This window comes from Procambarus clarkii, chromosome 91, assembly GCF_040958095.1.
Source record: "Procambarus clarkii isolate CNS0578487 chromosome 91, FALCON_Pclarkii_2.0, whole genome shotgun sequence".
In the NCBI taxonomy this organism is placed as follows: domain Eukaryota; kingdom Metazoa; phylum Arthropoda; class Malacostraca; order Decapoda; family Cambaridae; genus Procambarus; species Procambarus clarkii.
The window spans coordinates 16749266-16775685 of NC_091240.1; the positions used below are offsets into that span (position 1 = coordinate 16749266).

General features: G+C 44.1%; 2 protein-coding genes across 4 annotated transcripts in view; both read left to right on the top strand.

The window, feature by feature from the left end:
* Positions 1 to 26420, top strand: part of LOC123773869 (soluble calcium-activated nucleotidase 1) — a 348537-nt gene that overhangs the window by 99146 nt on the left and 222971 nt on the right. For all 3 annotated transcript variants that reach the window (XM_045767789.2, XM_069318829.1, XM_069318830.1), the window contains one exon: positions 22966 to 23209. In XM_045767789.2, coding sequence (XP_045623745.1) covers positions 22966 to 23209 — 244 coding nt within the window. The remainder of the gene's footprint in view (positions 1 to 22965; positions 23210 to 26420) is intronic.
* Positions 8608 to 10360, top strand: LOC138359502 (piggyBac transposable element-derived protein 4-like). The gene is made up of 2 exons (XM_069318833.1): positions 8608 to 8749; positions 9072 to 10360. Exons 1-2 carry the CDS (start codon positions 8608 to 8610, stop codon positions 10304 to 10306), a joined length of 1377 nt encoding a protein of 458 aa, XP_069174934.1. The 3' UTR covers positions 10307 to 10360.

A 26420-nucleotide genomic window follows, 5' to 3' on the forward strand; every position in this document is an offset into this window, starting at 1 on the left:
AAGAGGCATTTGTTCACTTTCACATAAAAACATTTCTGTTAAATATTCTTTGAGGGCAGACAACTGTCACAATTTTGAAAATTATATAGAAGTGTCCTGTTACATCCTGCCACCTAGCTAGTGGTGACATCCCAAAACCCTGTTCCTGTTGTTCCACTACCTACCCTTTCTCTGCAGCATATTTCACTAGAATTATCTCGTTTTTTGGGGGGGCGGGAAGCCCTGTCCGCTCCCTGGTACACTGATTAAGTGCCATACAACTAGAGGTCATCAGTAGTAGAGCTCTGTTGGCCTACTGGGGACCACTAGTCAGAACCTGGTCCCCCTCAGAGAGGCGCAGGGAGCAATAGCCTATGAATACTTTATATTTAAAGTTCATCATCATTGCCACCATCCAAGGGAAGGCACCCAGAAATATAGGCGAATCAAAACAGACTACTGCATGGTTAAAACGAGACTACGACTCCAAAAATGCCAAATGAATTCCCCCCCCCCCCACAATGAAATCAATAAAATTTCATAAAACTAGCTCCCCCATTAGTTTTCCCCCCACCCGTCCCCTCGCCTGCACAGGGGGACGGAGCCGTCCTAGGTCAGCCAGGCCTAACCTCCCCAGTTCTAGACTGATGTGTAGACGTCTGTCTGGTTGCAGTCTCCCATTTTTGAGTGATGTTTTGCCTTTGAGGCTGTTCTCTTACACAGGTGGGGGTGTGTGTGTGTAATTACCTAAGTGTAATTACCTAAGTGTAGTTACAGGATGAGAGCTACGCTCGTGGTGTCCCGTCTTCCCAGCACTCTTTGTCATATAACGCTTTGAAACTACTGACGGTCTTGGCCTCCACCACCTTCTCACTTAACTTGTTCCAACCGTCTACCACTCTATTTGCGAAGGTGAATTTTCTTATATTTCTTCGGCATCTGTGTTTAGCTAGTTTAAATCTATGGCCTCTTGTTCTTGAAGTTCCAGGTCTCAGGAAGTCTTCCCTGTCGATTTTATCAATTCCTGTTACTATTTTGTACGTAGTGATCATATCGCCTCTTTTTCTTCTGTCTTCTAGTTTTGGCATATTTAATGCTTCTAACCTCTCCTCGTAGCTCTTGCCCTTCAGTTCTGGGAGCCACTTAGTAGCATGTCTTTGCACCTTTTCCAGTTTGTTGATGTGCTTCTTAAGATATGGGCACCACACAACAGCTGCATATTCTAGCTTTGGCCTAACAAAGTCATGAACAATTTCTTTAGTATATCGCCATCCATGTATTTAAATGCAATTCTGAAGTTAGAAAGCATTGCATAGGCTCCTTGCACAATATTCTTAATGTGGTCCTCAGGTGATAGTTTTCTATCTAGAACCACTCCTAGATCTCTTTCTTTATCAGAATTCTTTAAAGATTTCTCACATAATATATAGGTTGTGTGGGGTCTATGTTCTCCTATTCCACATTCCATAACATGACATTTATTAACATTAAATTCCATTTGCCAAGTGGTGCTCCATATACTTATTTTGTCCAGGTCTTCTTGAAGGGCATGACAATCATCTAAATTTCTTATCCTTCCTATTATCTTAGCATCATCAGCAAACATGTTCATATAATTCTGTATACCAACTGGTAGATCATTTATGTACACAATAAACATCACTGGTGCAAGAACTGAACCCTGTGGTACTCCACTTGTGACATTTCTCCATTCCGATACATTGCCTCTGATTACTGCCCTCATTTTTCTATCAGTCAGAAAATTTTTCATCCATGATAGAAGCTTACCTGTCACCCCTCCAATATTTTCCAGTTTCCAGAACAACCTCTTATGTGGAACTCTGTCGAAAGCCTTTTTTAGGTCCAGATAGATGCAGTCAACCCAGCCATCTCTTTCCTGTAATATCTCTGTGGCCCGATCATAGAAACTGAGTAAATTCGATACACAGGATCTTCCTGATCGAAAACCATACTGTCTGTCTGATATTATATCATTTCTCTCCAGGTGTTCTACCCATTTAGTTTTGATTAGCTTTTCCAATACTTTCACTATTACACTTGTCAATGATACAGGTCTATAATTGAGGGGGTCTTCCCTGCTGCCACTTTTGTAGATTGGAACTATGTTAGCCTGTTTCCACACGTCTGCTACGATTCCTGTACACAGGGATGCCTGAAAGATCAGGTGAAGTGGAATGCTGAGCTCAGATGCACATTCTCTCAGAACCCATGGTGAAACGCCATCTGGGCCAGCTGCTTTGTTCCTCCCGAGCTCCTTTAGCATATTTTCCACTTCATCTCTAGACACCTCTATCCGCTCTATGTTGTTCTCTGGAATTCTTATTGTGTCTGGTTCTCTGAAGATTTCATTTTGTACAAACACACTTTGGAACTTTTCATTTAATGTTTCACACATTTCCTTTTCATTTTCCGTGAATCTGTTTCCCATTTCCAACCTCTGGATATTATCCTTTACCTGCAATTTGTTGTTTATGAATTTGTAGAATAGGCCCGGTTCTGTTTTACATTTATCTGCTATCCCTTTTTCAAAATTTCTTTCTGCCTCTCTCCTTACTGCTGTATAATTGTTTCTCGCATCTTTGTATCGCTGGTATGTTTGGGGGTTTGGCCTCTTCCTATACTGATTCCATTTTTGTGTCTTTTGGTCTCTTGCCCTCTCACAATTTCTGTCGAACCAATCCTGTTTTCTGGTCCTGCATCTCTGTTTTGGTATGAATGTTTGTGTGCCTTCCTCGTATAGTTTTAAAAATTTGGCATACATTTCATTTACTTCCCTGCCTAGCAACAATTCTGTCCAATTACACTCATTAAAAAAATTTCGAAGTTCCCCATAGTTGCCTCTCTTTAAATCGAGTTTATCAACTGTTTCAATGTCCCCATTTTCTTCTAGATGATATCTTAAAGCATATTTAATGTCTAACAGGACGTGATCACTCTTTCCCAAGGGAGGAAGGTACTGGATGTCAAAAATCTCTTCTTCTTTCCTGGTGAATACTAGATCCAGTACTGACGGTATATCTCCTTCCCTCATTCTTGTGGCTTGCTTTATGTGTGTGTGTGTGTGTGTGTGTGTGTGTGTGTGTGTGTGTGTGTGTGTGTGTGTGTGTGTGTGTGTGTGTGTGTGTGTGTGTGAACCAGGAGTTTAGTGTACTGGAGTTGCATGTACTCTGGCCTTCCTTCCCTGTGAGCTCTTTAAGTATTACTCTTGAGCGGTCAGGGTTGCCTTTCCTGGCTACCTTCCTGAAGCCGCCTGAAGCCTTCCCTTCAGCCAGTAGTCTGTGTCTTTCCTCAGCTCTGGGAGTGTACTTGGTTTGTAGGGCGCACTGCAGCATGCTCACGACCAGTTATTTTGGTAATACAAGGCATTGCCAACATTTCTACCTTGTTGTCCAGTTGCCACGGTTTCATCTTGGGGTTTGTCTTTGCTTTCATTGGCTTTTGCCTGATTTTGCTTGGGTGGGGGGGGGAGCCTTTCGCATTATTACAATTGACTACCCGTTTTTGGGGATCCCCCTACGGCTTCCTGGAGCTATCCAGGCTGATATGGATATATTAGACTTTGTCATCAGTCAATATAAAAGGCGTTCTAGGCCTACCGGAGATCATGAGCTAGAACCTGGCCCCCTCAGAGAGGCACGAGGAGCAATGGCCTATAGAAACCCCAGTGTGGTTGGAAGCATTCTATGTCTGCCATCGACCGGGTCAGGCACTCAGAAAGGTAAACGCCCAAAAACAAACCCCTATTCTGGTTAAGAAATTGCTACTGAAAGCCGAACTAGTGTAACGGGGGGGTGGGGGAAATAGCTCTATCTTGTCCATTATTCCACCCCCCAGTTAACTAACGAGGCCGGGGGAAACAGCTCTCTCTAGTCCGTTATCCCGTCCCCAGTTAGCTAACTATTCTAGAGCACTCCCAGAGATCCTAAGGCAACCTCTCTCGTTCAGCACCTTGTAACCTAGGTATTTGACTACCTAGGTGCTAAGACTACAAGGCGCCGTAACTGGATCAGTTACCCGAAACTCTAGAGAGAACTCTAGAATACAGAATCACTGCTACAAACGTATAAGAGAAAACGAAAGGAAAGAAATGAATAGTGAAGTAATTAGTGAGGGTTTGGGGTGAGAGGCAGAGAGGTGGGAGGAGCAAGGAGGGTCATTAGTTGAAAGTGAGAGTTTAGAGAGGGGTGGAGGGAGAGACGTAGATAAGTAGTAGTAGAAGAGTAGAAAGTAGAAGACGAAAAGTAGATAGTAGGAGACGAAATGCTGCCACCATCCATTCATGATCATTACATACAAGACAAGGAATGGAACTTGCCTGTATCACAAAATTCTCAAAGGATGTTATCATGAGTTCATTATTAGTATGTTCCCTCTGTACCATGTATCAACTCCAAACATGTACTAATTAATATCTTGAATCTAGTAACCACCGAGGCTTTCTCACCTCAACTCAAAGCTCTAGGGAACAAAGATGATTTAAATAATAAGTTCATATATTTCACATACTAAGTATCATAATATAAGCAATCCGCTTAAAATGTTAAAGATTAACATTCAAAGTGAGTCATCCTCCAAGAATCTGAGAACACTACAATCGACTGCCCCTGATCTTCACACAACACTTGTAAAACACAACCAAGTCACCTTACTGCTCAACTCACCAAGTGTGTGCCTATAGCTGGATAGAGAGGGGGGGGGGGGGTCTGTAGTTGACGGAGACTCCCGCCCTGCCGGCCGACAGCCTCCCTGCTAGGGCCGTCTGCTCTGCTGGCTCGTCTGCTGTTCTGTCTGTTAATACTTCATGCTGGATAGCTCTCCGAGTTTATATTGGGGAACCTAGTAGCTAACTCCGCCCACAAGTAGATAGCCTCCGGCACTACCAAGCCACTCCTTAAACGTCGGCATGTTTGAAGGCTACCAGACTACAATTATAAGCTTAGCGGAAGCAAGGTGAAATTCTCGTGATCTGACCTCAGGTCACTTGAGGTCATTAACGCTTTGAGGTGTGAGATCTCCGGCCGACAAACTGGCGCCTCTCAGATCCTTGTCTGTGACTCATGTACTATATATATGTATTAAACTAAACCAAACACTTTTACAGTGTTACACTAGTGGACAGAACTCCCCAAAACAAAATTATCAAACTAGCATGACATCATCGCGTCGCCGTGCCGTCATCTGCGCAACCCCCCCTCCCGTCATCTGCGCAACCCCCCCCTCCCCGGGAGGGAGAAGGGGGAAGGGGAGCCCTAGACCCTCACACTGGCTATCCACGCCCTAGTTTTGTGGTTGATGTGATTTGGCAACAGTCGTGTGTCTCTGGCTCCTGTTTTCTGTCCTCCAGCTCTGTGTCTTGTGATGTTGTACTGTTCTCTGGTGGTGTGCGAGCCAGGAGTAATCTCACAAGTACTCTGGCTGCATGCACCTAGGGTCACCTTCCCTAGGTGCCCCATAAGTACTGCCCTTGGGGCTTGGGGCCACCTTCCACAAGTCATCTTGGGATCTACCTCTGGTTGGTCTTTTGCTGCTTGGTGATCGGCCGCCCTTAGGTGCTAGGGTGTTTCATGCACCCTTGTTTGCCATTGGGTAGGGGTAGTTTTCACTGGGTACTGCACAGCTAGTTTCCACCTTTCATAGCGGCTGGCTCTGTTCCACCTAGGTACGTTGTCCTCTTGCAGGGTTTTTCTTTTGTGTTTTGTTTCCTGCCTGGTAGGGGGGTTCTGCCCTTGGTTTTGGTTACCCCCTATTGTTCTTAGTGGTCCCCTGCTAGGGCCCACAGTGAGTGGACATATCCCAGGGGTTCAGCTTTTAGCACTTTTCTTGGTAGATCTGGGCTCCGGTTAGCAATACCCTGCCTCGGCTTCCCTTAGTGTGAGTTCTGTCTAAGGGGCCCTGGGAAATCCTGCATGGGCACTTGGGTCCGATGGAAGCGACCCCTGGGTCCCCTCTTGTTTTGTGCACGTTTGAGTGTTGCTCTGTCCCTTTGTCTCAGGGTTACATTCACTACTTCTGCCTCTGTCATGCTGCCTACTGGGTCGGTGACACCTTCGACCCAGAGTCCTGCGAGTTTTGTTGCTTGTTTGTGACTCAGTTCACCCAGTCCTCTGATGACTCTGTTCGGAGGTAGGCAGCTCAGGCGTTGCATGCTAGGTTTAGGTTGCTGCAGCACGTTAGATTGGTTGCTGACCCAGAAGGCCCGAGACTGCCCCATTTTGGTTATAGGGACTCAGACTTGGGAGTGTTAGTCGCTTCAACTTTGGATTTGTCCGCGCCCCTGGGTCCTTCCCCTGTTGCTGTTCGTCCTGCTCCTTCACCCTTGCTTCTGGCTCCAAAGCCTCTGGTGGTTTCAGAGATGGGGTAGGGTTTAGTTGGGTTGGAGACTCGGGCAGTCTCGGGGATGCTTCTTCCAGCGTGGCGATAAAGGCATTAAAGCCTGTTCCTCCTGCCAAAACGTATGGGTCTGACCAGTGGGCTCCCTTCCTTCTTGCTTTTACGGCTGCCCCGGCTTTTTCTTGTGAGGCCTGGGCTTTGGGGGATAGCTCGGTCCCGGGTCCTGCTTTGGAGGTTCCTGAGGTGGGGGAGGGGCTGACTTGGGGGGTCTTGGGCCCCGTTGAACCCTGCTTGGGTTTTTGTGCCCTCTGAGCAGGGTTTACTGTTACAGGGGGTGGGGTTTTCTTTTCCCCCCACATTGTATGAGTTGGATTTGTTGTCAGCCTCTCCCTGGGTTTGGTTCCGTGTCCCTTAAAGTCTGTCGGTCCTGTCCTTCCGGGTCTGTCGGGCCCGTCCTTCCGGGTCCATCTGTCCCGTCCTTCTGGAGGTTTTCGGCTTCACGTTTCCCACCTCATGAGGTGCGGGAAGCCATTGCAGCTTACCTCCTATGCAACCCAGATTATGCCTCCATAATGGATACTTCTTCATTCATATTTGGATCTTCGTTTCCTCACTGGGTTCGTTATGTGGTTCCGGAGTTGTCCTGGCTAGCGAACTGCCGTGTTTTGTCACTGGAGGCTTGGCATATGTTCTGTCGGTCCCGCACGCTGGAGTGGCGTGAAGCTCTGACGGTGGTCCAGGTTTGCCTGGGGGTGAATTTGGACACCTCAGTGCATGCTTGTTTGCCCCCTGCCCTTCCTCAGAATGTTGGCATGGTGCAGCTTCACGTGCAAGTTCCCTCCCTTTCGGCTGCACTGATGGCTGAGGACTTGTGCGCTCGTGGCCTGATGGTCTTGCGGTTGTTTTCCCTCCTTGAGCTGTCCTCGTATTGGCTTATGAAAGATGTAGTGGCACTTGGGGGCCATTCCTGGGTCTGGTGCTTTGGTCTCGATGGCATGTAATTACCTAAGTGTAGTTACAAGATGAGAGCTATGCTCGTGGTGTCCCGTCTCCCCAGCACTCTTTATCATATAACGCTTTGAAATTGCTGACGGTTTTGGCCTCCACACCTTCTCACCTAACCTGTTCCAACTGTCTTCCACTCTATTTACAAAAGTGAATTTTCTTATATTTCTCTTGCAGCTTTGATTCATTAGTATAAATCTATGACATCTTGTTCTTGAAGTTCTGGGTCTCAGGAATCCTTCCCTATCAATTTTATCGATTCCTGTTACTATTTTGTACGTAGTGATCATATCGCCCCTTTTTTTTCCTTCTATCTTCTAGTTTTTGCATATTTAATGCCTCTAACCTCTCCTCGTAGCTCTTGCCCTTCAGTTCTGGGAGCCACTTTGTAGCATGTCTTTGCACCTTTTCCATTTTGTTGATGTGTTTTAAGATATGGGCACCATACAATCACTGCATATTCCAGCTTTGGTCTAACAAAAGTCGTGAACAATTTTATTAGCATTTATCCATATTGTTTAGTACAGTATTTCCATCCATGTATTTGAAAGCAATTCTGAAGTTAGAAAGCATAGCATAGCTCCTTGCACAATGTTCTTAACCCTTAAACTGCGCATGGCGAATATATACGCCATGAGTAACATGTCCCACTGTGCGCATGGCGTATATGTACGCCAAAGTGTGCCAGGCACGATTCAAATGTCCCGCGGTGTAAAGGGGTCACCCGTATCGTAGCCAGGGGCGATTGTAAACAGACGCCATCTTGAAAAAATATATAGAGCAGGCCTCCTTTGTTTCCCAGGCCTTAGTTAGTGGCCAGACACCATGGCGAGCGCATCACAATCCAGCGTGCGACCTCGCTCAGCGCACCACACCACACAGTCTTTGACCGAAGACGAAATTGCCAATCAATTGTTCAAGGACGTTGACGAATCTGATATTGACGACTCGGATATAGATGAGGACTATGCACAGCCTGAAGAAATAGAAACAACGGATAGTGAGGGTGAACATGTTGGTGCCACGAGGGTGAGGATGCCACAAGAGTTACCCGCTATTACTCAACAGCACCTCGCGCCCAAGCACGTTGTTCATGTGTTCCATTGCATGTTTATGATATGATCGACGCGTCTGAAACAGGTGAATCTTTCTCAGGTTTTAGTGATGTAGAATCAGAGAATAGTTTTACCCAGGCTGCTAGTGCCAGTACAAGTTTCGCCGCATCAGCTGCCTGCCCAGCCAAGCGCCACTGCATGGAACAATATGGCGACAATGAGGAACAAATTCCCTCCCCCATGTTCCAAATCTTTTCCCTCATCTACCCTTCCTGCCCCTACTGTTGCAATGCCTGCTTCAGCTCCTGGTCCCCGGATTCCTCGCCGTGATGCAGCTAATGGCTCTCGGAAGGCAGCAGGTTTGTTTGTGTGGAGTGACGGGGAAGATTTTGTTCCACAAATTTCCGACTTTGACAACAGATGTTGTTTAATGTTGTTTGATGTTGGATGATGTTGGAATTACAGATCTTTTTCCCTGATACTTGCGACAAAATGAGTGAAATGGACTTCTTTACTGCATTGTTCACGAAACGAACAGACTTGCGGCCGATCTCATTGAAGGTGAGGATGTATCAGAATTTTCACGACTACAGCGTTGGAAAGAGACAACTGTAGGTGAACTGTGTGTGTTTTTCGCAATTTGCATGTTGATGAAACATTGTGTGAAACACGTAATATCAGATTATTGGAGCAAAGACAACGCTGTTCCAACACCATTGTTTGGGAAATATATGTCCAGAGACAGATTTCTGTTGATCCTACAGTGCCTTCATTTTACAAATAATGCAGACGAGAGACAGGATGATAGGCTTTGGAGGGTGAGGCACGTGCTAAATGACCTGATTGGAAAGTTCCGAGATTACTACGTACCAGCTCAGAAGCTGGTTATTGATGAATCCCTGGTGCTTTTCAAAGGACGTGCTGCCTTCAAGCAGTATATTCCCTCAAAACGTCACCCATTTGGACTGAAATTCTTTGTGCTCTGTGACTGTGAATCAGGAATGGTGTTACACATGATACTGTATTCCGCCACAAATGTAGATATTCCTGCTAATGACGAACATGGCTTCTCAGGTAGTGTGGTGAAGGCACTGCTTGCACCATATCTGAACAAGGGCCAAATATTGTACACAGATAACTATTATACCAGTCCCTTACTAACGAAATTCTTGCTTGATAATAAGACTGGAGTGTGTGGCACAGTAAAGCCAAAACGAAGGGAAATGCCTGTGTTTGACACTGCTATGCAAGTAGATGATTGTGAGGTAAGAAAAAGTGGTGCAATGCTTTCAGTGCGGTGGAAAGACAGACGTGAAGTGAATATGCTGACCACCATTCACCCTGGTACAATGGTGGTCAGTGGCAAGGTGAACAGAACAACAAAGCAAATAATATATAAGCCAGATTGTGTGATGGACTACAACATCAATATGCGTTTAGTTGATAAATGTGACATGATGGTGGGTGCTGTAGAGTGTGTACGGAAAACAGTGAAGTGGACCAAGTGGATGATTTTACACCTTCTTGACGTAACAATGCTGAACAGTTACAAAATTTATCTTGTGAAAACAGGTAGAAAACCATATTTCCATTCATTTAGTTTTCAAGTTGTGAAACAGTTACTAGGTAAATTTGGCAATGACACCCCTGGCATACAAAGACCCATTCGAGACCCAATATTGAACCATGCTCCGGCATCCAGACTAGCTTACAGGAAGGCCTTCCTGATACACCAAATCAAGAAATTACCACCAACTGGATCTCGTGCAGCAGGCCAGTGTCGGTGTGTTGTGTGTTCCAGTACCAAATTGAGGCCACAGAAACGTAAATTGGTGTTAACATGGTGCGAAGCGTGTGCAGTCCCTCTGTGCCATATCGACTGTTTCGCACAGTATCACAGTCTCCAGGACTACTAAATGTGTAATTCTTTTGTAAATAAATGTACATATCAAGTTAATTTTAGTGTTTATATTGAATATTTCCTGTAAATTATACCATTTTGGTGGGCATACTTGTGACACTAATATGTGAGCGCCTAGTGAGTTTTTACCAGTTTTATTACAATACAACGTCTAGTGGTAATAATTGGAACAAAACTAGCAAAAAAATTTTTTGTAAAATGACCCAAGAATACTGTAAATAATTCTGCGAAAATAAATTTGCGGCAACTTGGGCCTCCTGAGCGGCCGTGAGTGACGGCTGCCTGATGCAGCACCCTTAAGCGCTCACGCTCTGTGACGTCATCGGCCAACTTGTCGACTCAATAGTGTCATTGGTATGTACAATAGAATTTTTGTATTATTTTTTCCGTGCTCAGAAGACACAAGTTAACATGTTTTGAAGACGAAAAAAAATTTAGAATTTTTTTTTCTTGCGCAAAGGGGTGTAAATGTCCTCAGGACCCCTGAGCAGTGGAAGGGTTAATGTGGTCCTCAGGTGACAGTTTTCTATCTAGAACCGTCCCTAGATCCCTTTCTTTGTCAGAATTCTTTAAAGATTTCTCACATAATTTATAGGTTGTGTTGAGGTCTATGTTCTCCAACTCCACATTTCATCACATAGCATTTATTCACATTAAATTCCATTGGCCTATATACTTATTTTGTCCAGGTTTTCTAGAAGGGCATGACAATCATCTAAGTTTCTTATCTTCCCTATTATCTTAGCATCATCAGCAAACATGTTCATACAATTTTGTATTCCAACTGGTAGATTGTTTATGTAGACAATGAACATTACCGGTGCAAGAACTGAACCCTATGGTGCTCCACTTGTGACATTTCTCCAATCTGATACATTGCTTCTGATTATGGCCCTGATTTTTCTATCAGCTAGGAAATTTTTCATCCATGTTAGAAGCTTACCTGTTACCCCTCCAATATATTCCAGTTTCCAGAACAACCTCTTATGTGGAAACTCTGTCGAAAGCCTTTTTTAGGTCCAGAAAGATGCAATCAACCCAACCATCTCTTTCCTGTAAAATCTCTGTGGCTCGATCATAGAAACAGAGTAAATTCATTACACAGGATCTTCCAGATTGAAAACCATACTGTCTGTCCGATATTATATAGTTTTTCTCCAGGTGTTCTACCCATTTAGTTTTAATTATTTTTCCAGTATTTTGACTATTACACTTGTCAATGATACAGGTCTATAATTGAGGGGGTCTTCCCTGCTGCCACTTTTGTAGATTGGAACTACGTTAGCCTTTTTCCACACATCGGCTACAACTCCTTTACACAGGGATGCCTGAAAAATCAGTTGAAGTGGAATGCTGAGCTCAGGTCCACATTCACTCAGAACCCATGGTGAAACTCCATCTGGACCAACTGCTTTATTCTTACTTAGCTCCTTGAACATTTTTCCACTTCATCTCTAGACACCTCTATGTACTTTGTTGTTATCTAGAATTCTTATTGTGTCTGGTTCCCTGAAGATTTCATTTTGTACACACACACATTGGAACTTTTCGTTTGATGTTTCACACATTTCCTTTTCATTTTCCGTGAATCTGTTTCCCTTTAACCTCTGAATATTATCCTTTACCTGCAATTTGTTGTTTATGAATTTATAGAATAGACCTGGTTCTGCTTTACATTTGTCTGCAATCCCTTTTTCAAAATTTCTTTCTGCCTCTCTGCTCACTGTCGTGTAGTTGTTTCTTGCATCTTTGTATCGCTGGTATGTTTGGGAGTTTGGCCTCTTCCTATAATGATTCCATGTGTGTTTTTTGGTCACTGGCCCTCTCGCAATTTCTGTTGAACCAATCCTGTTTCCTAGTTCTGCATCTCTGCTTTGGTATAAATTTTGTTGTGCCTTTATCATATATTTCACAAAACTTGACATACATCTCATTTACTTCTTGTCCTAAACAGCAAATCTTTCCAGTCAAATTTCTTGAAGAAATGTCCGAGTTCCACATAATGACCTCTCCTGAAATCAGGTTTTTCAACTGCTTCAACCTCATTTTCTTCCAGATTATAACGCATTGCATATTTTATTCCCAAAAAGACATGGTCACTTTATCCAAGGAAGGAAGGTACTGAATGTCAAAATATCTCTTCCTCTTTCCTGATAAATATAAAATCCAGTGTGGAGAGAAACATCCCCTTCCTCATCCTTGTAGCTTGTTTAACTCTTAACATGCTAGGGGTATAATATCCTTTCTTCTCCACAGGCGCATGTAATTTTGAAAAAAAAAAACAAAATTATTTTTTTAATTAATTTGTGTTCACTGATCTCGGGAAAAATAATAAAAAAATCGTAAGTGGCATACATTGCCCGCTATAGGGTGGGGAAGTCTGGCAAATTATAGGCACTGACTCAGCATGCGTCCCAGGCGGTCTGTTGCTCGCCAGCTGTCAGGCCGGAGTTGCCACAAAAGAGATAATTACCTACTATTTCAATGTCTTTGATTGATTTTTCATAGGTTTTTTTTGCTGTAATATTATTCAATAGTGTGTAGTTTGATATATTTATATAATAAAATGAGTGAATCATTGCTGTACTCAAAAATATGGTGTGCATATTGTTGATTCAATTATGTTCATCAATCAGTGAACAAATACTTTGTCGGTTAGTTACACTATAAGCACAGGTTATATATAAGTATCTGCATGTTTTGTTCACTATAACGAACCACTATGTAGCTATTATGAGTCAAAAAGTAACGAGGAGTGACCGCCGTGTACCATCCAGCCACTCCCGCCCTCCCTCAAGTCATCTGACTCGCCCACATTCTCCTCCCACAATACTGTTTTTGCTATAATTTACTATATACAGACGTTATATATAAGTATCTACACGTTTTGTTCACCATAACTGTACATCTAAGCTTGTATGGTGAGTAAAGGCACAAAGACGTAGGACCTCACACAGTCAGCTGATGGCTGCTGTCCTCAAGGCCAGACGCACTAATATTTCCTCCTCCAACAATACTGTGTGGTGTTATTACGCTATATACACACATTATATATAAATATCTACCTGTTTTATTCACCATACTTGTACAAATAAACTGGTATGGTGCCCAAAGACCATCGTGGTAACCAGTAAACAACACCGTCGTCTGCACGGTGGCGTCGTGCAGATGACGCCACCGCCCTCGCCAAAATGGCGGCTCCAAACCTTCCCTTGCTGTTTATACCCTCTATACACACGTTATATATAAGTATCATTTGCGTTATATATCAGAACATTTGTGTTCACCATAGCGAACCACTAAGCTGGTATGGTGAGTGCAGTCAATAAAAGGTGGCCAACACACAGTCAGAAGGACATCGCCACCACCCTCCCTCCCACAGCAATTACTCCTCCCTCCATGGCACACAGCGCTAAATATCACCACAATCTGCTATTATCAGAACCCTGGTCAGTTTTATCACAGTCAGGGGTCTTCTGTAATAATATCATTGCTACATAATAGCATGAAAAAGTATATTTTGGCATTTTTAGGCGATGCTGTGGTCACAAGCTGAACAGCAGTGCTGTTAGCTCATGCTGCCTGCGCCAGGCTTGGTTGCTCACTCAATACCGAGGCCAATAACACCCGGGAGTTTGGCCCACGATTTTTTTTTTTTTAAATGGCGTCTGTTTACAAGAGCCCTGATGAAGGTGTGGTGAACCCTGTGTATCCGCGGGGCCGTTTAAATCTTGCGCAGTACTCCAAACACGTCATATGACGTGATGCGCAGTTGACTGGAACAACATCCAACACGTCATATGACGTGATGCGCACTTTAAGGGTTAATATGTTGAAACGCCAATGTTTCCAGGATGAGGTTTACGAATCTACAAGTCCAAAAATTCAGACGAGGAGTCACAATAATGTGGCAGAAATATGTTGACCAAACCACACACTAGAAAGTGAAGTGACGAGGATGTTTTGGTCCGTTCTGGACCATTCTCAAGTCGATTGTGACTTTGGATTCTCACAAATGACTTGAGAATGGTCCAGGACGAACCGAAACGTCGTCGTCCCTTCACATTCTAGTGTGTGGTTTGATCAGGAAGTTCAAAAATCCTCTGTTCTAGCTTCATATGCTTTCTAGTCTATGGATTTCAAATTGAAGTTGCCGACTACCAACAGTTGTGATCTATCTTTATCAGCTCTTGCTATAATCTCTCTCATTATTGTTATAAGACCCTAACGTTTATTATCCAGCTCCTCCTCTGACCATGTGTTACATGGCGGTGTACTATATGCATTTTTGATCGTTAGTTTATCATCCTGATTGGAGATCTCTAGTGCTATTATGTCAAACTTCTCATGGATTGGCAATCATTATTTTGTTTACCTTTAGGGGTTCTTTCACCAGCATAGTAATGCCACTGCCTTTCTTAATTTTTCTGTCCTGTCTCCAGACTGAGTAGCCCCTTGGGAATATGACCTCATTTAAAATATCATCTTCAAGTTTTTGCCTCCATGAGTGCAATAATATTCGGTGTCCGCAGCTGTATTACATCACTTAACTCCACTCCATCTATGTTGGTATATGCAATTTTCAGAAACATGTTCCCCCTTCTCCTTATTCTTCACTCCCCCTTTCTCTAGTGATTTCGTTGGTTTGCCTTTTTGTACCATTTTACTGGTCTGCCTACCCGCTACCCCTATGTGTGCATTGTCTGCTCTGCTGAAGCTGTTCGTGTCGATCCTGTGGGATATGGTATTTTCTCTTTTATGCTTTTCATCTCACATGTCAGCAGGCAGTGCTCGCTACCTCTGTGGAATCTGGATTTGTTGGTTCTCCGGGGGCTGTGGGGATTCTTCCCAGAGCATTGCACCACTTTTTCTTACCTCACAATCATCTACATGCATAGCAGTGTCAAACACAGGCATTTTCCCTTCGTTTTGGCTTTACTGTGCCACACACTCCAGTCTTATTATCAAGCAAGAATTTCGTTAGTAAGGGACTGGTATAATAGTTGTGTACAATATTTGGCCCCTTGTTCAGATATGGTGCAAGCAGTGCCTTCACCACACTACCTGAGAAGCCATGTTCGTCATTAGCAGGAATATCTACATTTGTGGCGGAATACAGTATCATGTGTAACACCATTCCTGATTCACAGTCACAGAGCACAAAGAATTTCAGTCCAAATGGGTGACGTTTTGAGGGAATATACTGCTTGAAGGCAGCACGTCCTTTGAAAAGCACCAGGATTCATCAATAACCAGCTTCTGAGCTGGTACGTAGTAATCTCGGAACTTTCCAATCAGGTCATTTAGCACGGTGCCTCACCCTCCAAAGCCTATCATCCTGTCTCTCGTCTGCACTATTTGCAAAATGAAGACATTGTAGGAGTATCAGAAATCAGTCTCGAGACATATATTTTGTGAACAATGGTGTTGGAACAGTGTTGTTCTTTGCTGCAGTAATGGGATATTATGTGTTTTCACACAATGTTTCATCAACATACATATGGCGAAAAAACACACACAGTTCACCTACAGTCGTCCTCTTTCCAACGCTGTAATCATGAAAATTCTGATACATCCTCACCTTCAATGAGATCAGCTGCAAGTCTGTTCGTTTTGTGAACAATGTGTTCCATGAGCGGCTCATCAACATATGCAGTGAAGAAGTCCATTTCACTCATTTCATCACCTGTAACAGGGAAAAAATATGTGATTCCCACATCTTTGTCAAAGGCGGGAATTTGTGGAACAAAATCTTCCCCATCACTCCACACAAATAAACCTGCTGTCTTCCGATAGGCAACAGCTGAACCACGGCGAGGAATCCGTGGACCAGGAGCTGAAGCAGGTCTAGCAACAGTAGGGACAGGAAGAGACATTGCGGGAAAAGTAATTGAAGATGAGGGGGATTTGTTTCTCATTGCCGCCATATTGTTCCATGCGGCGGCACTTGGCTGGGCGGGCTGCTGATGCGATGAAACTTTGACTGGCACTGGCAGGCGTAGCAAAACTATTCTCCGAGTCTGAATCACTAAAACCAGAGAATGATTCACCTGCTTCAGACTTGTCGATCATATCATAATCTGGCAATGTAACACATGAAATGTGTGTTTGGGCGTGGTGTTGAGTGGTGTTGAGTAGCGGGTGACTCTCGTGGCATCCTCACCCTTGTAGCAGAAACATGTTCACTCTCGCTATCCATTGTTTCAATATCCTCAGGTTGTGTATAGTCCTCATCTATATCTGAGTCATCAATATCAGGTTCATCAATGTCTATGAACAATTCATTAGTAATTTCGTCTTTGGTCAATGACTACACGGAGCTGTGCGCTGAACGAGGACGGATGCTGGGTCGTGATGCGCTCGCCATGGTGTCTGGTCAGTAACTATGGCCTGCGAGACAAAAGAGGCCTGCGCTAGATTTTTCAAGATGGCGTCTGTTTACAATCGCCCCTGGCTTCGATACGGGTGACCCCTTTACACCGCGGGACATTTGAATCGTGCCCGGCACCATATGTCATATATGTATGCCATGCGCACGGTGGGACATGTTACTCCGGTCATATGGATACGCCATGTGCAGTTTAAGGGCTAAGAAGGTGGGTGGCTGATGGTAGACTAAGATCTGATGGTAGACTTATACCTGATCAACCAGGCTGTGACTCATACGTCAGGCTGCGAGCAGCCGCGTCTAACAGCCTGGTTGATGAGTCCAGCAACCAGGAGGCCTGGTCGACGACCGGGCCGCGGGGACACTAAGCCCCGGAAGCACCTCAAGGTAACCTCAAGGTAAGAAGGTGGGTGGCTGATGGTAGACTAAGGAGGTGGGTGGCTGATGGTAGACTAAGGTGGTGGGTGGCTGATGGTAGACTAAGGTGGTGGGTGGCTGATGGTAGACTAAGGTGGTGGGTGGCTGATGGTAGACTAAGGTGGTGGGTGGCTGATGGTAGACTAAGGTGGGTGGGTGGCTGATGGTAGACTAAGGTGGTGGGTGGCTGATGGTAGACTAAGGTGGTGGGTGGCTGATGGTAGACTAAGGTGGTGGGTGGCTGATGGTAGACTAAGGTGGTGGGTGGCTGATGGTAGACTAAGGTGGTGGGTGGCTGATGGTAGACTAAGGTGGTGGGTGGCTGATGGTAGACTAAGGAGGTGGGTGGCTGATGGTAGACTAAGGAGGTGTGTGACCCAGTGCCCATGTGTGGCTTTTGGTGAGCTCTCACCACCAGGAATTTCTACTTTGATTCCTGCAGTGCTCCCTCCTCCTTGATAAGTGGCTTTATCTTTATCTTCTCCATATGTAATAGCTTCAGGGAGCCACAAGGGACTTCATCCAGAAAACCATCATTGAATGTAATTAAATGCCAATTTCTGTGAGAACAACTGTGATTGCCTTACACAGTCCCTCCAAGTTGTTGCACGATTTTATATCACTCTCCAAACATTTGGTGTAGTGACTGGCTGACTGCAGCCTGTGCCACTTCTCCCGCTTCAAATGAGAGAGGTGGGGTGAAAAAGCTAGCTATAGTTACATGAAATTTATTTTGTTTGTCTAATTGTTTAGGGGGGGGGGATTTCTATAATCACTTCTTGTGGCTGATGGTCTTGTTTCAATTGGTTTTTGTTTTGTTTTCCGGACTTTCTGGGTGCCTTCCTTGATGATGTCATAAATGAATAGTAGTAGTAGGCATCCATCAGTCTCAGGAGACTATGGAGTTGTGCTCTGGTTGTTGGTCTGGAGTGGCGCCTCAAGGGTGCAAAACCAGGGTAGATTAACACGGGGGGGAGAAGCTGTCACCCAAGCAGCCGGTCCCCCCTCTCCATAGCCGAAAGTCTCGAATCGAACAGCAAACGCCACTACAGTTGGTTCCAGTACCATCTCAGGAACTGTCAGAGTGAGGTTGAAGGTAACAATGAACTAACCCAGCGGCTCCAGATTCAGAGTTTACCTCGAAGTTTGGTAAAGTAGGCACAGGGATTCAACCTTGGAGACTGCCGTGGTTGGGGCCTGAGAAACACCACCCCAGCAAGAGCTAGAACAACCCCAGTCACCCGAAGCAGAGCTTGGGCTGCAAGAGTCCCAGGAGGTGGACGTCTGAGCCCTGCACCTACGTGTTCCAGACATAGAGCGTCAGCAGCCCCATTTCACCCGAGGCGGCTTCCTTCGTGACCCAACAGAAGGAAGTTTAATAATTATTAATTAATTATATTATTATAATTAATTATATTATTATTATAAATATAATTGTTGCAATTAATAATTAGTACTTTTCCTTCTGCTGGGTCATGAAAGGAAGCTGGCCTCGGGTGAAATGAATAACTTAACACTATCATGTGCCCGGCACATGCCACCCCCCTCCCCCCCCCTCCCCCTTCCCACGCTCATCTCAAGGTGAGCGTTGAGCGTAAACTCACTACCACACAAAACCAGTTAATACTATTGTCAGCTTTCTGAACCTTAATATTAGTGCTGCATTGTTCAATTTGGTGTCAAATTGTTCGCAGATAGAATGCTTTAAGGGAATTCAAGTATTTGCATATAAGAACATACAAGTCTCACTTTTCTGTACTTTAGACCTGCCGCGCTCAGCCAAGTACAATGGGGGCCTCGACTTACGATGCTAATCCGTTCCCAGAGACGGATTGCAAGTCGAAATATCGTAAGTCGAAGCGATTTTTCCCATAAGAAATAAAGGGAATTGAATTAATCCGTTTCCCATCCTCCATAATATTAACATGCAAATATATTTTATACTGAATACAATGTTTTTTTCTAACTACAATACAGTACCAAAGTTTCTCTTACCTTTATGGAGGGCTCTTGATGGCGTATGGAAGATGTGATGAGGGGGGAGGAGGAGAGTTGTTTACTGTTTGGAAGGGGGAGTCCCCTTCCATTATCACATCAGGCAGTGATGTTTTCTCTAGGATACTCTCTCTCCTACGTTTTGCCTGAATACCACTAGGACCTGGTTGTGGTTCAGTGCTTGTTTGTCTCACTACAAATTTGTCAAGAGACGTTTGTTTTTCCCTTCGTTTTAACATTTGTCTGTAATGATGCATCACAGTATCATTGAATAGGTTAAGGCAACGACCTACTGCAGCTTGATTTGGGCGAGTCGTTTTCAGCAAAGGTTTGCAATTCTTCCCATGCTGCACACATTTTTCTTAATTGTTGAGGAAGAGACATTCTGTACTCTTGTTTCTGCTCTATGGTCATCCTTACATGGGTTTTTCACATGTGAGCCTTACCACTGACTTTCCTGGGACTCATGGCATGATATATAATAATTACTTTAATGTTCAAAATGCAAAAAATCACCACAAAAGCGGAATTTCTTATAGGCGCGATCGTCACTAAGCGGGCAGCTGTAGTAACTGAGGCAGGTCGGCTGCGTGACCGGGATCCACGCGCTCGGTCGACCTGACGTGTACCAACAAATATCGGAAGTCGACGACACCATCGGATGTCGAGTCGCATTTTTGATGAAATTTACATCGTAACTCGAAATTATCGTAAGTAGGGGCAATCGTATGTCGAGGTGCCACTGTAGTCCGTGCATTGCCCGTGAGGCTCTCCACTACATTCAAATGTTTATACTCCTATCAGCTTTCTGACATATGTTTTTGTGCTACATTGTTCAGTTTGGTATCAAATTGTTCACAATAGAATGATTTAAAGGAATACAGTGGTACCTCGCATAACGATTGCCCCAAAAGACAAATATTTTGGGTAACGAACGGCCCGATCGGCGTCAAATCGTCCCGTATGACGAACGCTGGTTTGAGTAACGTCAACACCACACGGTGGGGTCGCGCTGCTTCTTGCACATTCTTAGACGCCTGCGACGATGCACATAACTTATGTTGTTCTTGTTTAAAGATGCTAATGATGCTGGGATATAAAAGGGTGACTGCTGAGATGTTGCAAAGCATTGACGTTTTTTGTAGGAAAAAAGAAATGAAATGTCTGATATACACACAAATGTCAAAAAGGTTCGTTCGGTGGTCGGCAGGTAGGCTGCTCCATGTTTCTTAAAAAAAAAAAAAAAAAACGAAAAATAAAGAACTGTTGAAACAATTTGAAAAATGGACAATGTCATAAAGGTTCGTTCAGTGTTTGTTGGGTAGGGCTGCTCCATTATTGAGACGTAAGGGACAAATACAAAAGAAATGGAACACATTTGAAACAAAGAAAGATTGTCATAATGGAGCAGCCTACCCAACAAACACTGAACGAACCTTTGCTATAACGAATATGAAAGGACAAGGGCTGCTGGCTGGGTTAGTACTGCGTGAGCAACCATTTGTAGCACACGTGCCTTTGGCTCTCAAACACCTGTCCCACACGGTATTGAAAGACTGTGCTCAGTCGTGCAATTCAGACCCTATTGTTTGAAGAACATAAGGGTCATAACATTGGTGAAGCTTGGCGCAATAAGGGCTTAACCCAACGGTCGGATGCCAGTGATACAGCACCTATGAGGATGATACAGCGAGCGTATCCAGGTGTAGCTCTGAGCCCCACCCTTGCCATCTCTAATGTATATAGATGATACATAGATGAATCGTTTTTTGCGTTCAGTGATGATGCATCTGATACAAGTAGCATAGATGAACAGTGTTAGCGACTTCCATGGTGGTGTTGTTCACTGATATTTTCAAGAATACCTGAATCTCTTCCTGACTGATGGACACTCTTTGAGGCTAGCTGAATCTCTTCCTGTGTGGGACCTTACAAAGCGATCTTTTCAAGACTACCTTACAAATTGAGCTTTTCCTATAATCGTTTCAATACTACTTTATGCTTTACAAGCTTGGCTACATACCACCTACAAGTACTAAAGCCAAGGGTGCACGTAAGTGCGTTATTTGCAAGCACACATAACGATGAAACAGGAAACGAAAATCTATCTGTAGCTGGTGCAAGGAGAGCAAAGTCGCGCTGTGTACCATGGACTACTTCGTTGACTATTACGCACCTCCAAAGTACTGAGTGTGTAATACAGTGTGTTACTGTGTAAATAGTATGTGAAACTGTACATATTGTAATTTTAGTGAATTTTTACCACGTAATATTGTGACAATAAACTTTTATTGTGGACACATTACTGACACATGTATCACAGTTTCATGGAAAATTATGAACATTCTACTGTATACATATTGTAAAGGTCACAAATATGCATCATATACAATAAAAGAAACAAATAAAACCGCATTGGAAATGCATAGAAAAAATATTTGAAAATATGTTTATGGCAACACGCGGAGCTTGAATGGCCTGCGCGACCGTGTCTGGGAGCTTCACACACGGGCGACCAGCCCCTGATGACGTCACAGCGCACCTTGTCCACACCCTCACAGCCAAAGTAAGTGGAATTTGTAATTATTTTACATAGACATGTTCAGGGACGGTAATTTATCATTTCACAAAGAAAAATTATATTTTGGGGAACATTTGATGTCATGCACACTGGGGAAATTTCACAATAAACACAGTGCATCACACTGGTTACGTGTGGGACACTCGTTTTGTATGGACGTCCGTTTCACATGACGAACATGGAACGGATTAAATTCGTTATGCGAGGTACCACTGTATTTGTATATAAGAACAAATATTAAAACATCATCACCAATACCATAAAATAAATTACATCATCATGTGAAAAACAAATGCTTTTCTTCATTGTTTTCAGTCATTATTCATTCCCGACATTGTTTATGACACCATTTCATTCATTTTTGTGTTGCTTCCTTCAAAAGTGTTTGTACCACAATATCATATGTATAAACTAATTAATAAAAATATCTGTACTTACAGCGATTGTAAGCACAATAATGATTGTAGAGCATAAGTTGAACATTAGGTGGAACTCCTCCACCTGCTCCAGAAAAAGGCCCAGGGGTGGGGATGCCATGTGGGTTATGCAGATCATGGGGAAGATGTTGGCGCACGTTTTAAAAAAAGTCCCAAAGCATTTGGACAATAAATGTATTTTTTCCAATTTTAAAATTGTTGACGCCGTGTGCGTCATCGGACATATTGTACTGCATATTTTGGTTTTATGATGTGTGGCATCGGGCCACAAAAGTGTTAATATGTAAATGCCTCTGCTCCTTGTGCCTCTTGTGGGGGGGGGGGGGGCCAGGTTCTGGCTCTTGGTACCCAGTAGGCCATAGAACTTTGCAAATGATGGGACCTAGTAGTATGGCACTATCAGAGATAGTAGCTTCATGGAACTACCAGGGCTCACCCAGAAATTGTCATTTCATTACATTTGTCGCTGGATTTTCATTTTGGCAACCATGCTCTTATGATTATCGTGTATCATTTAGCACTAAAATTTTGCAAATGTAAGTTATTTCAAGTTTTTTACCATCCTTTCAAATTTCATGAAAATCTGAGATTGTTAGGCTGATAAGTAATTTTTATTTTTATTTTATGATTTGGTAATGAATGACCTGTCTAATGCAATCCAAAATATGACATTGGGCTTAACAAGATGGAGGTTGTGTTCTTAGTGCACAAGTCTGATAAGCATTGCCTGCCAGTATGTGATTGTCAGCGAAGGTATACAAAGTATCCACAGTAACAACAGTTGGGTTACTGAAGTCAGTCTGTATTAGCTTTCTTAAATAATGTGTTCCTTTCAGGGACATCTTACAGTCAATATAGAGAATGAAGAAGTCAGTGTTGAATGGGACAAGGATATTATAACTTTAAAGTCCAATATGGCACATGGAGGCCGAGGAATGGAACTGTCAGAGCTAATTGTTTATAATGGAAAGCTGTATGCAGTGGATGATCGTACTGGTATCATATATGAAATTGATCTTCACCAGCACAAGGCAATTCCTTGGGTTATACTTCCTGATGGTAGTGGCAGAGAAATTAAAGGTTAGTTATTGTGTTTTTAATTATTTATATTTGGGCACATTTGGTTTTTGCTTTGTAACAAACTTGGCTATCTACTTGACACCAAATATTAATACTAATCATTAAAATAATGAATTGTGATTGGAAATTTATAGCTTTGTATAAATGTAAATTTTTTCATTGATGTTTGAAATCACAATATTAACACACATTAGCCAACAGTTAAGTCAGTTATGAGTAAACATAATTTAATACAAGACATTGTATTAAATGTATTATTAATTTTATCCTAATGCATACAACTAATGTTAAACAGATTATTAAAAAAATAAGGAAGGGCAGTGAGAGTATGGACCAGGGAAAAGTTTGGCCTTGGCCCTCTGATAAAATAACGAGTCCTACTGTCTCCAAGTTGAATCTGTGTAGTGGTAATGTCACCACGGGTTTTAGAGGTGACTTCCAAGATAATGTAGGATTTTGTGGCTTTTTATGTAGAATTCTCTCAGTAGCTTCCAAAAGTTAATCTTTGGTCTAGCTGTTCAGTCAGTTCAGTCTGGGCCTTCAGGTCTTTCCTCGGTGGTGTAGTTCGCCTTGTTTAACCCTTATTCCCTGCTGCTGGCTCCCAAACATCTGAGGGTTTCGGAGTTGGGGCAAGGTTTAGTTGGTGATGAGACTAGGGGCGGCTTTGGGGACTGCCCCATTCGAAGTGGAGATGGAGGCATTTGAGCCTTCTCCTCCTCCTGAGGCTTCTGGGTCCGTACCAGCAGACCCTCCCCTTCTTTGCTGTCTCTTCCCTGGAATCTACCTTTTCTTCAGGGGTTGAGGGCATGGAGGATGGCTCTGCCCTAAGGCCTGGCTCATAAGCTCCCAGGGCCTGGCTCAGAAGCTCCCGGGGCATGGTTCAGAAGCTCCCGGGGCCTGGCTCAGAAGCTCCCGGGGCATGGTTCAGAAGCTCCCGGGGCCTGGCTCATAAGCTCCCGGGGCATGGTTCAGAAGCTCCCGGGGCCTGGCTCAGAAGCTCCCGGGGCATGGTTCAGAAGCTTCCGGGGCCTGGCTCATAAGCTCCCAGGGCCTGGCTCAGAAGCTCCCGGGGCATGGTTCAGAAGCTCCTGGGGCCTGGCCCAGAAGCTCCCGGGGCCTGGTTCAGAAGCTCCTGGGGCCTGGCCCAGAAGCTCCCGGGGCCTGGTTCAGAAGCTCCTGGGGCCTGGCCCAGAAGCTCCCGAGGCCTGGTTCAGAAGCTCCTGGGGCCTGGCCCAGAAGCTCCCGGGGCCTGGCTCAGAAGCTCCTGGGGCCTGGCTCAGAAGCTCCTGGGGCCTGGCTTGTAAGCTCCCGGGGTTGGGGAGGAGTTGGCTTGGAGGGCTTGGACCCCCTTTGATCCCGCTTGGGTTTTGGTGCCCCCATCACGGGGTTTGTTGTTGCAGGGGGGGGCGGGGGGTTTCTTACCCCTCTTCCCTGTACGAGTATGATTTGGGATCGTCTCCTCCCCGAGATCGGTTCTGGGTTCCCATGGGTTTCTTGGCACCCTCTTTCTGAGATTTTCTGCCTCTCACGTCCCACCTAATATAGTTCAGGAGGCTCTTGCGGCTTACCTCCTGCGAGACTTGGATTATACCTCTGTGATGGATCCATCCTCGTTTGAGTTCTGCTCTTCTTCCCTGTATTGATTGTATTACGGATAGTTCTTGGGTGGCAGACTGCCCTTTCTTCTCTCGGGGAGCATGGCATGGTTTTGCCAGATCCGCACGTTTAAATGCGAGGATTTTCGTGAGGCATTTGGCCCTGGTCTTGTGCTCCTTTTTCCTTCTCGAGTTATTCTTGGACTGGCTTGGGGAGGATGTGATGTGTTAAATGTTGGGCCTTCGTCTGGGGCACTGGCTTCAGCAACCAGGATGTCGACTGCGCTGTTGAAGCTGTTGGCGCCGAAGCTCCGGGAGGTGGTGTGTCTGTTTCTTTGCCTCTTGCCTTGCGTGTCGGCAGTCTGTCCTCCCTCCTTGGAATCGGCTTAGGCTCTGGCTTTTAGATTTTCATCCCCCTTTGTCCTTTGTTGTTTGCGGAGAGTGCTGTAACTCAGTTTCTGCAAGCAGCCTCGTCTTTCGGATTTGTTGGTAGTGGTCATCCGGGGTGGTCATTTTAGGCCTCCCGGAAGGGTTGTGCTAGGGCTTAGTGTTCTTCTGGTCGAAGAAGAAGTAGTATTCTTCTTCTTCTGCCTTGGGTCGCAGGTTACAGCCAGTTGTCTCTTCTTTGAGTTGAGGCACGCTGTGTGGCCACCTCCTGGGTAAGTCCTCCTTTTACATATGTTGGGCTATGTAGCTCCAGGAAGCTGACGTAGCTTCCACAGAAAACCAGCGTTCAATGTAATGTAACACCATAAACCACCCCTTAAAAGGTGACACCCCTAGGGTCAACACTTGCAGCAGAGGAGCTCCAGCATATTTCAACAATCCTAAGTATTGTAGTACAGGTTGATGGTAGTGAGTGGTGTCCCAGAGAACATAAAGGTATAGTGCTCTTGAAAAATAGGTGAGATAACAGGAAAGTGCCAAGGGAAGCGAAAAATCGGATGAGAAAAAGTTGCCCTAGTGTTTACAGTGCAGAGAAGAACATTCAAGATGGCCACTGGCAAGGGGAAAAACAAAACAGAGCTTGATTTTGAGGGATTCAATGAAGAAAGCATTGATATTAGCAGTCTACATAACAAGTTGGTAAATTTAGATAATATAGTGAACTCTCATGTAGAAATAATTAGTAAATTGAAAGAAAGTAATGACCATTTGAATAGCAAAGTTTTATGTCTTGAGGGTTTAGTGAAAGACTTGCGCAAGGATAAGAATCAATTGGAAACAAATTGCAAAGCCATGGAAGAAGAAAATAAACTCTTAAAAATAGCTTTGGAAGAAGTTAAAGTAAATTTAAACATAAATGACTACAATAGGTTAGGCAAGGAAATTCAACAGGAGAAACAGCTTTTGTCAGCACAGATGGAGGAAGTTACACAGGGAATAGAACAGTGCAAGAAAGATATGCAACTCACTTATGCACAAGTGGCCAAGGAGAAGGAAAAAATAGAAGAAGCAGTAAAGGAAGTCAAACACTGCAGCAACCAAGATAAAACAAACATTAGGCTGGAAGTGAGAAAAGAATTGGCATCTAACCCGAAGTTGGTGCAAAACACAGTTGATCGGAGTAAGTCCCTGATCATTTTTGGCTGCAAAGAAAAGGCGATAACATCTAG

What these genes read in the sequence shown, in the direction of transcription:
- LOC138359502 (XM_069318833.1), top strand. Translation starts at nt 8,608, where the DNA reads ATGAGGAACAAATTCCCTCCCCCATGTTCCAAATCTTTTCCCTCATCT. An exon ending in TGGCTCTCGGAAGGCAGCAG is followed by an intron (nt 8,750 to 9,071) that starts GTTTGTTTGTGT and finishes ACGTAATATCAG; the next exon opens with ATTATTGGAGCAAAGACAAC.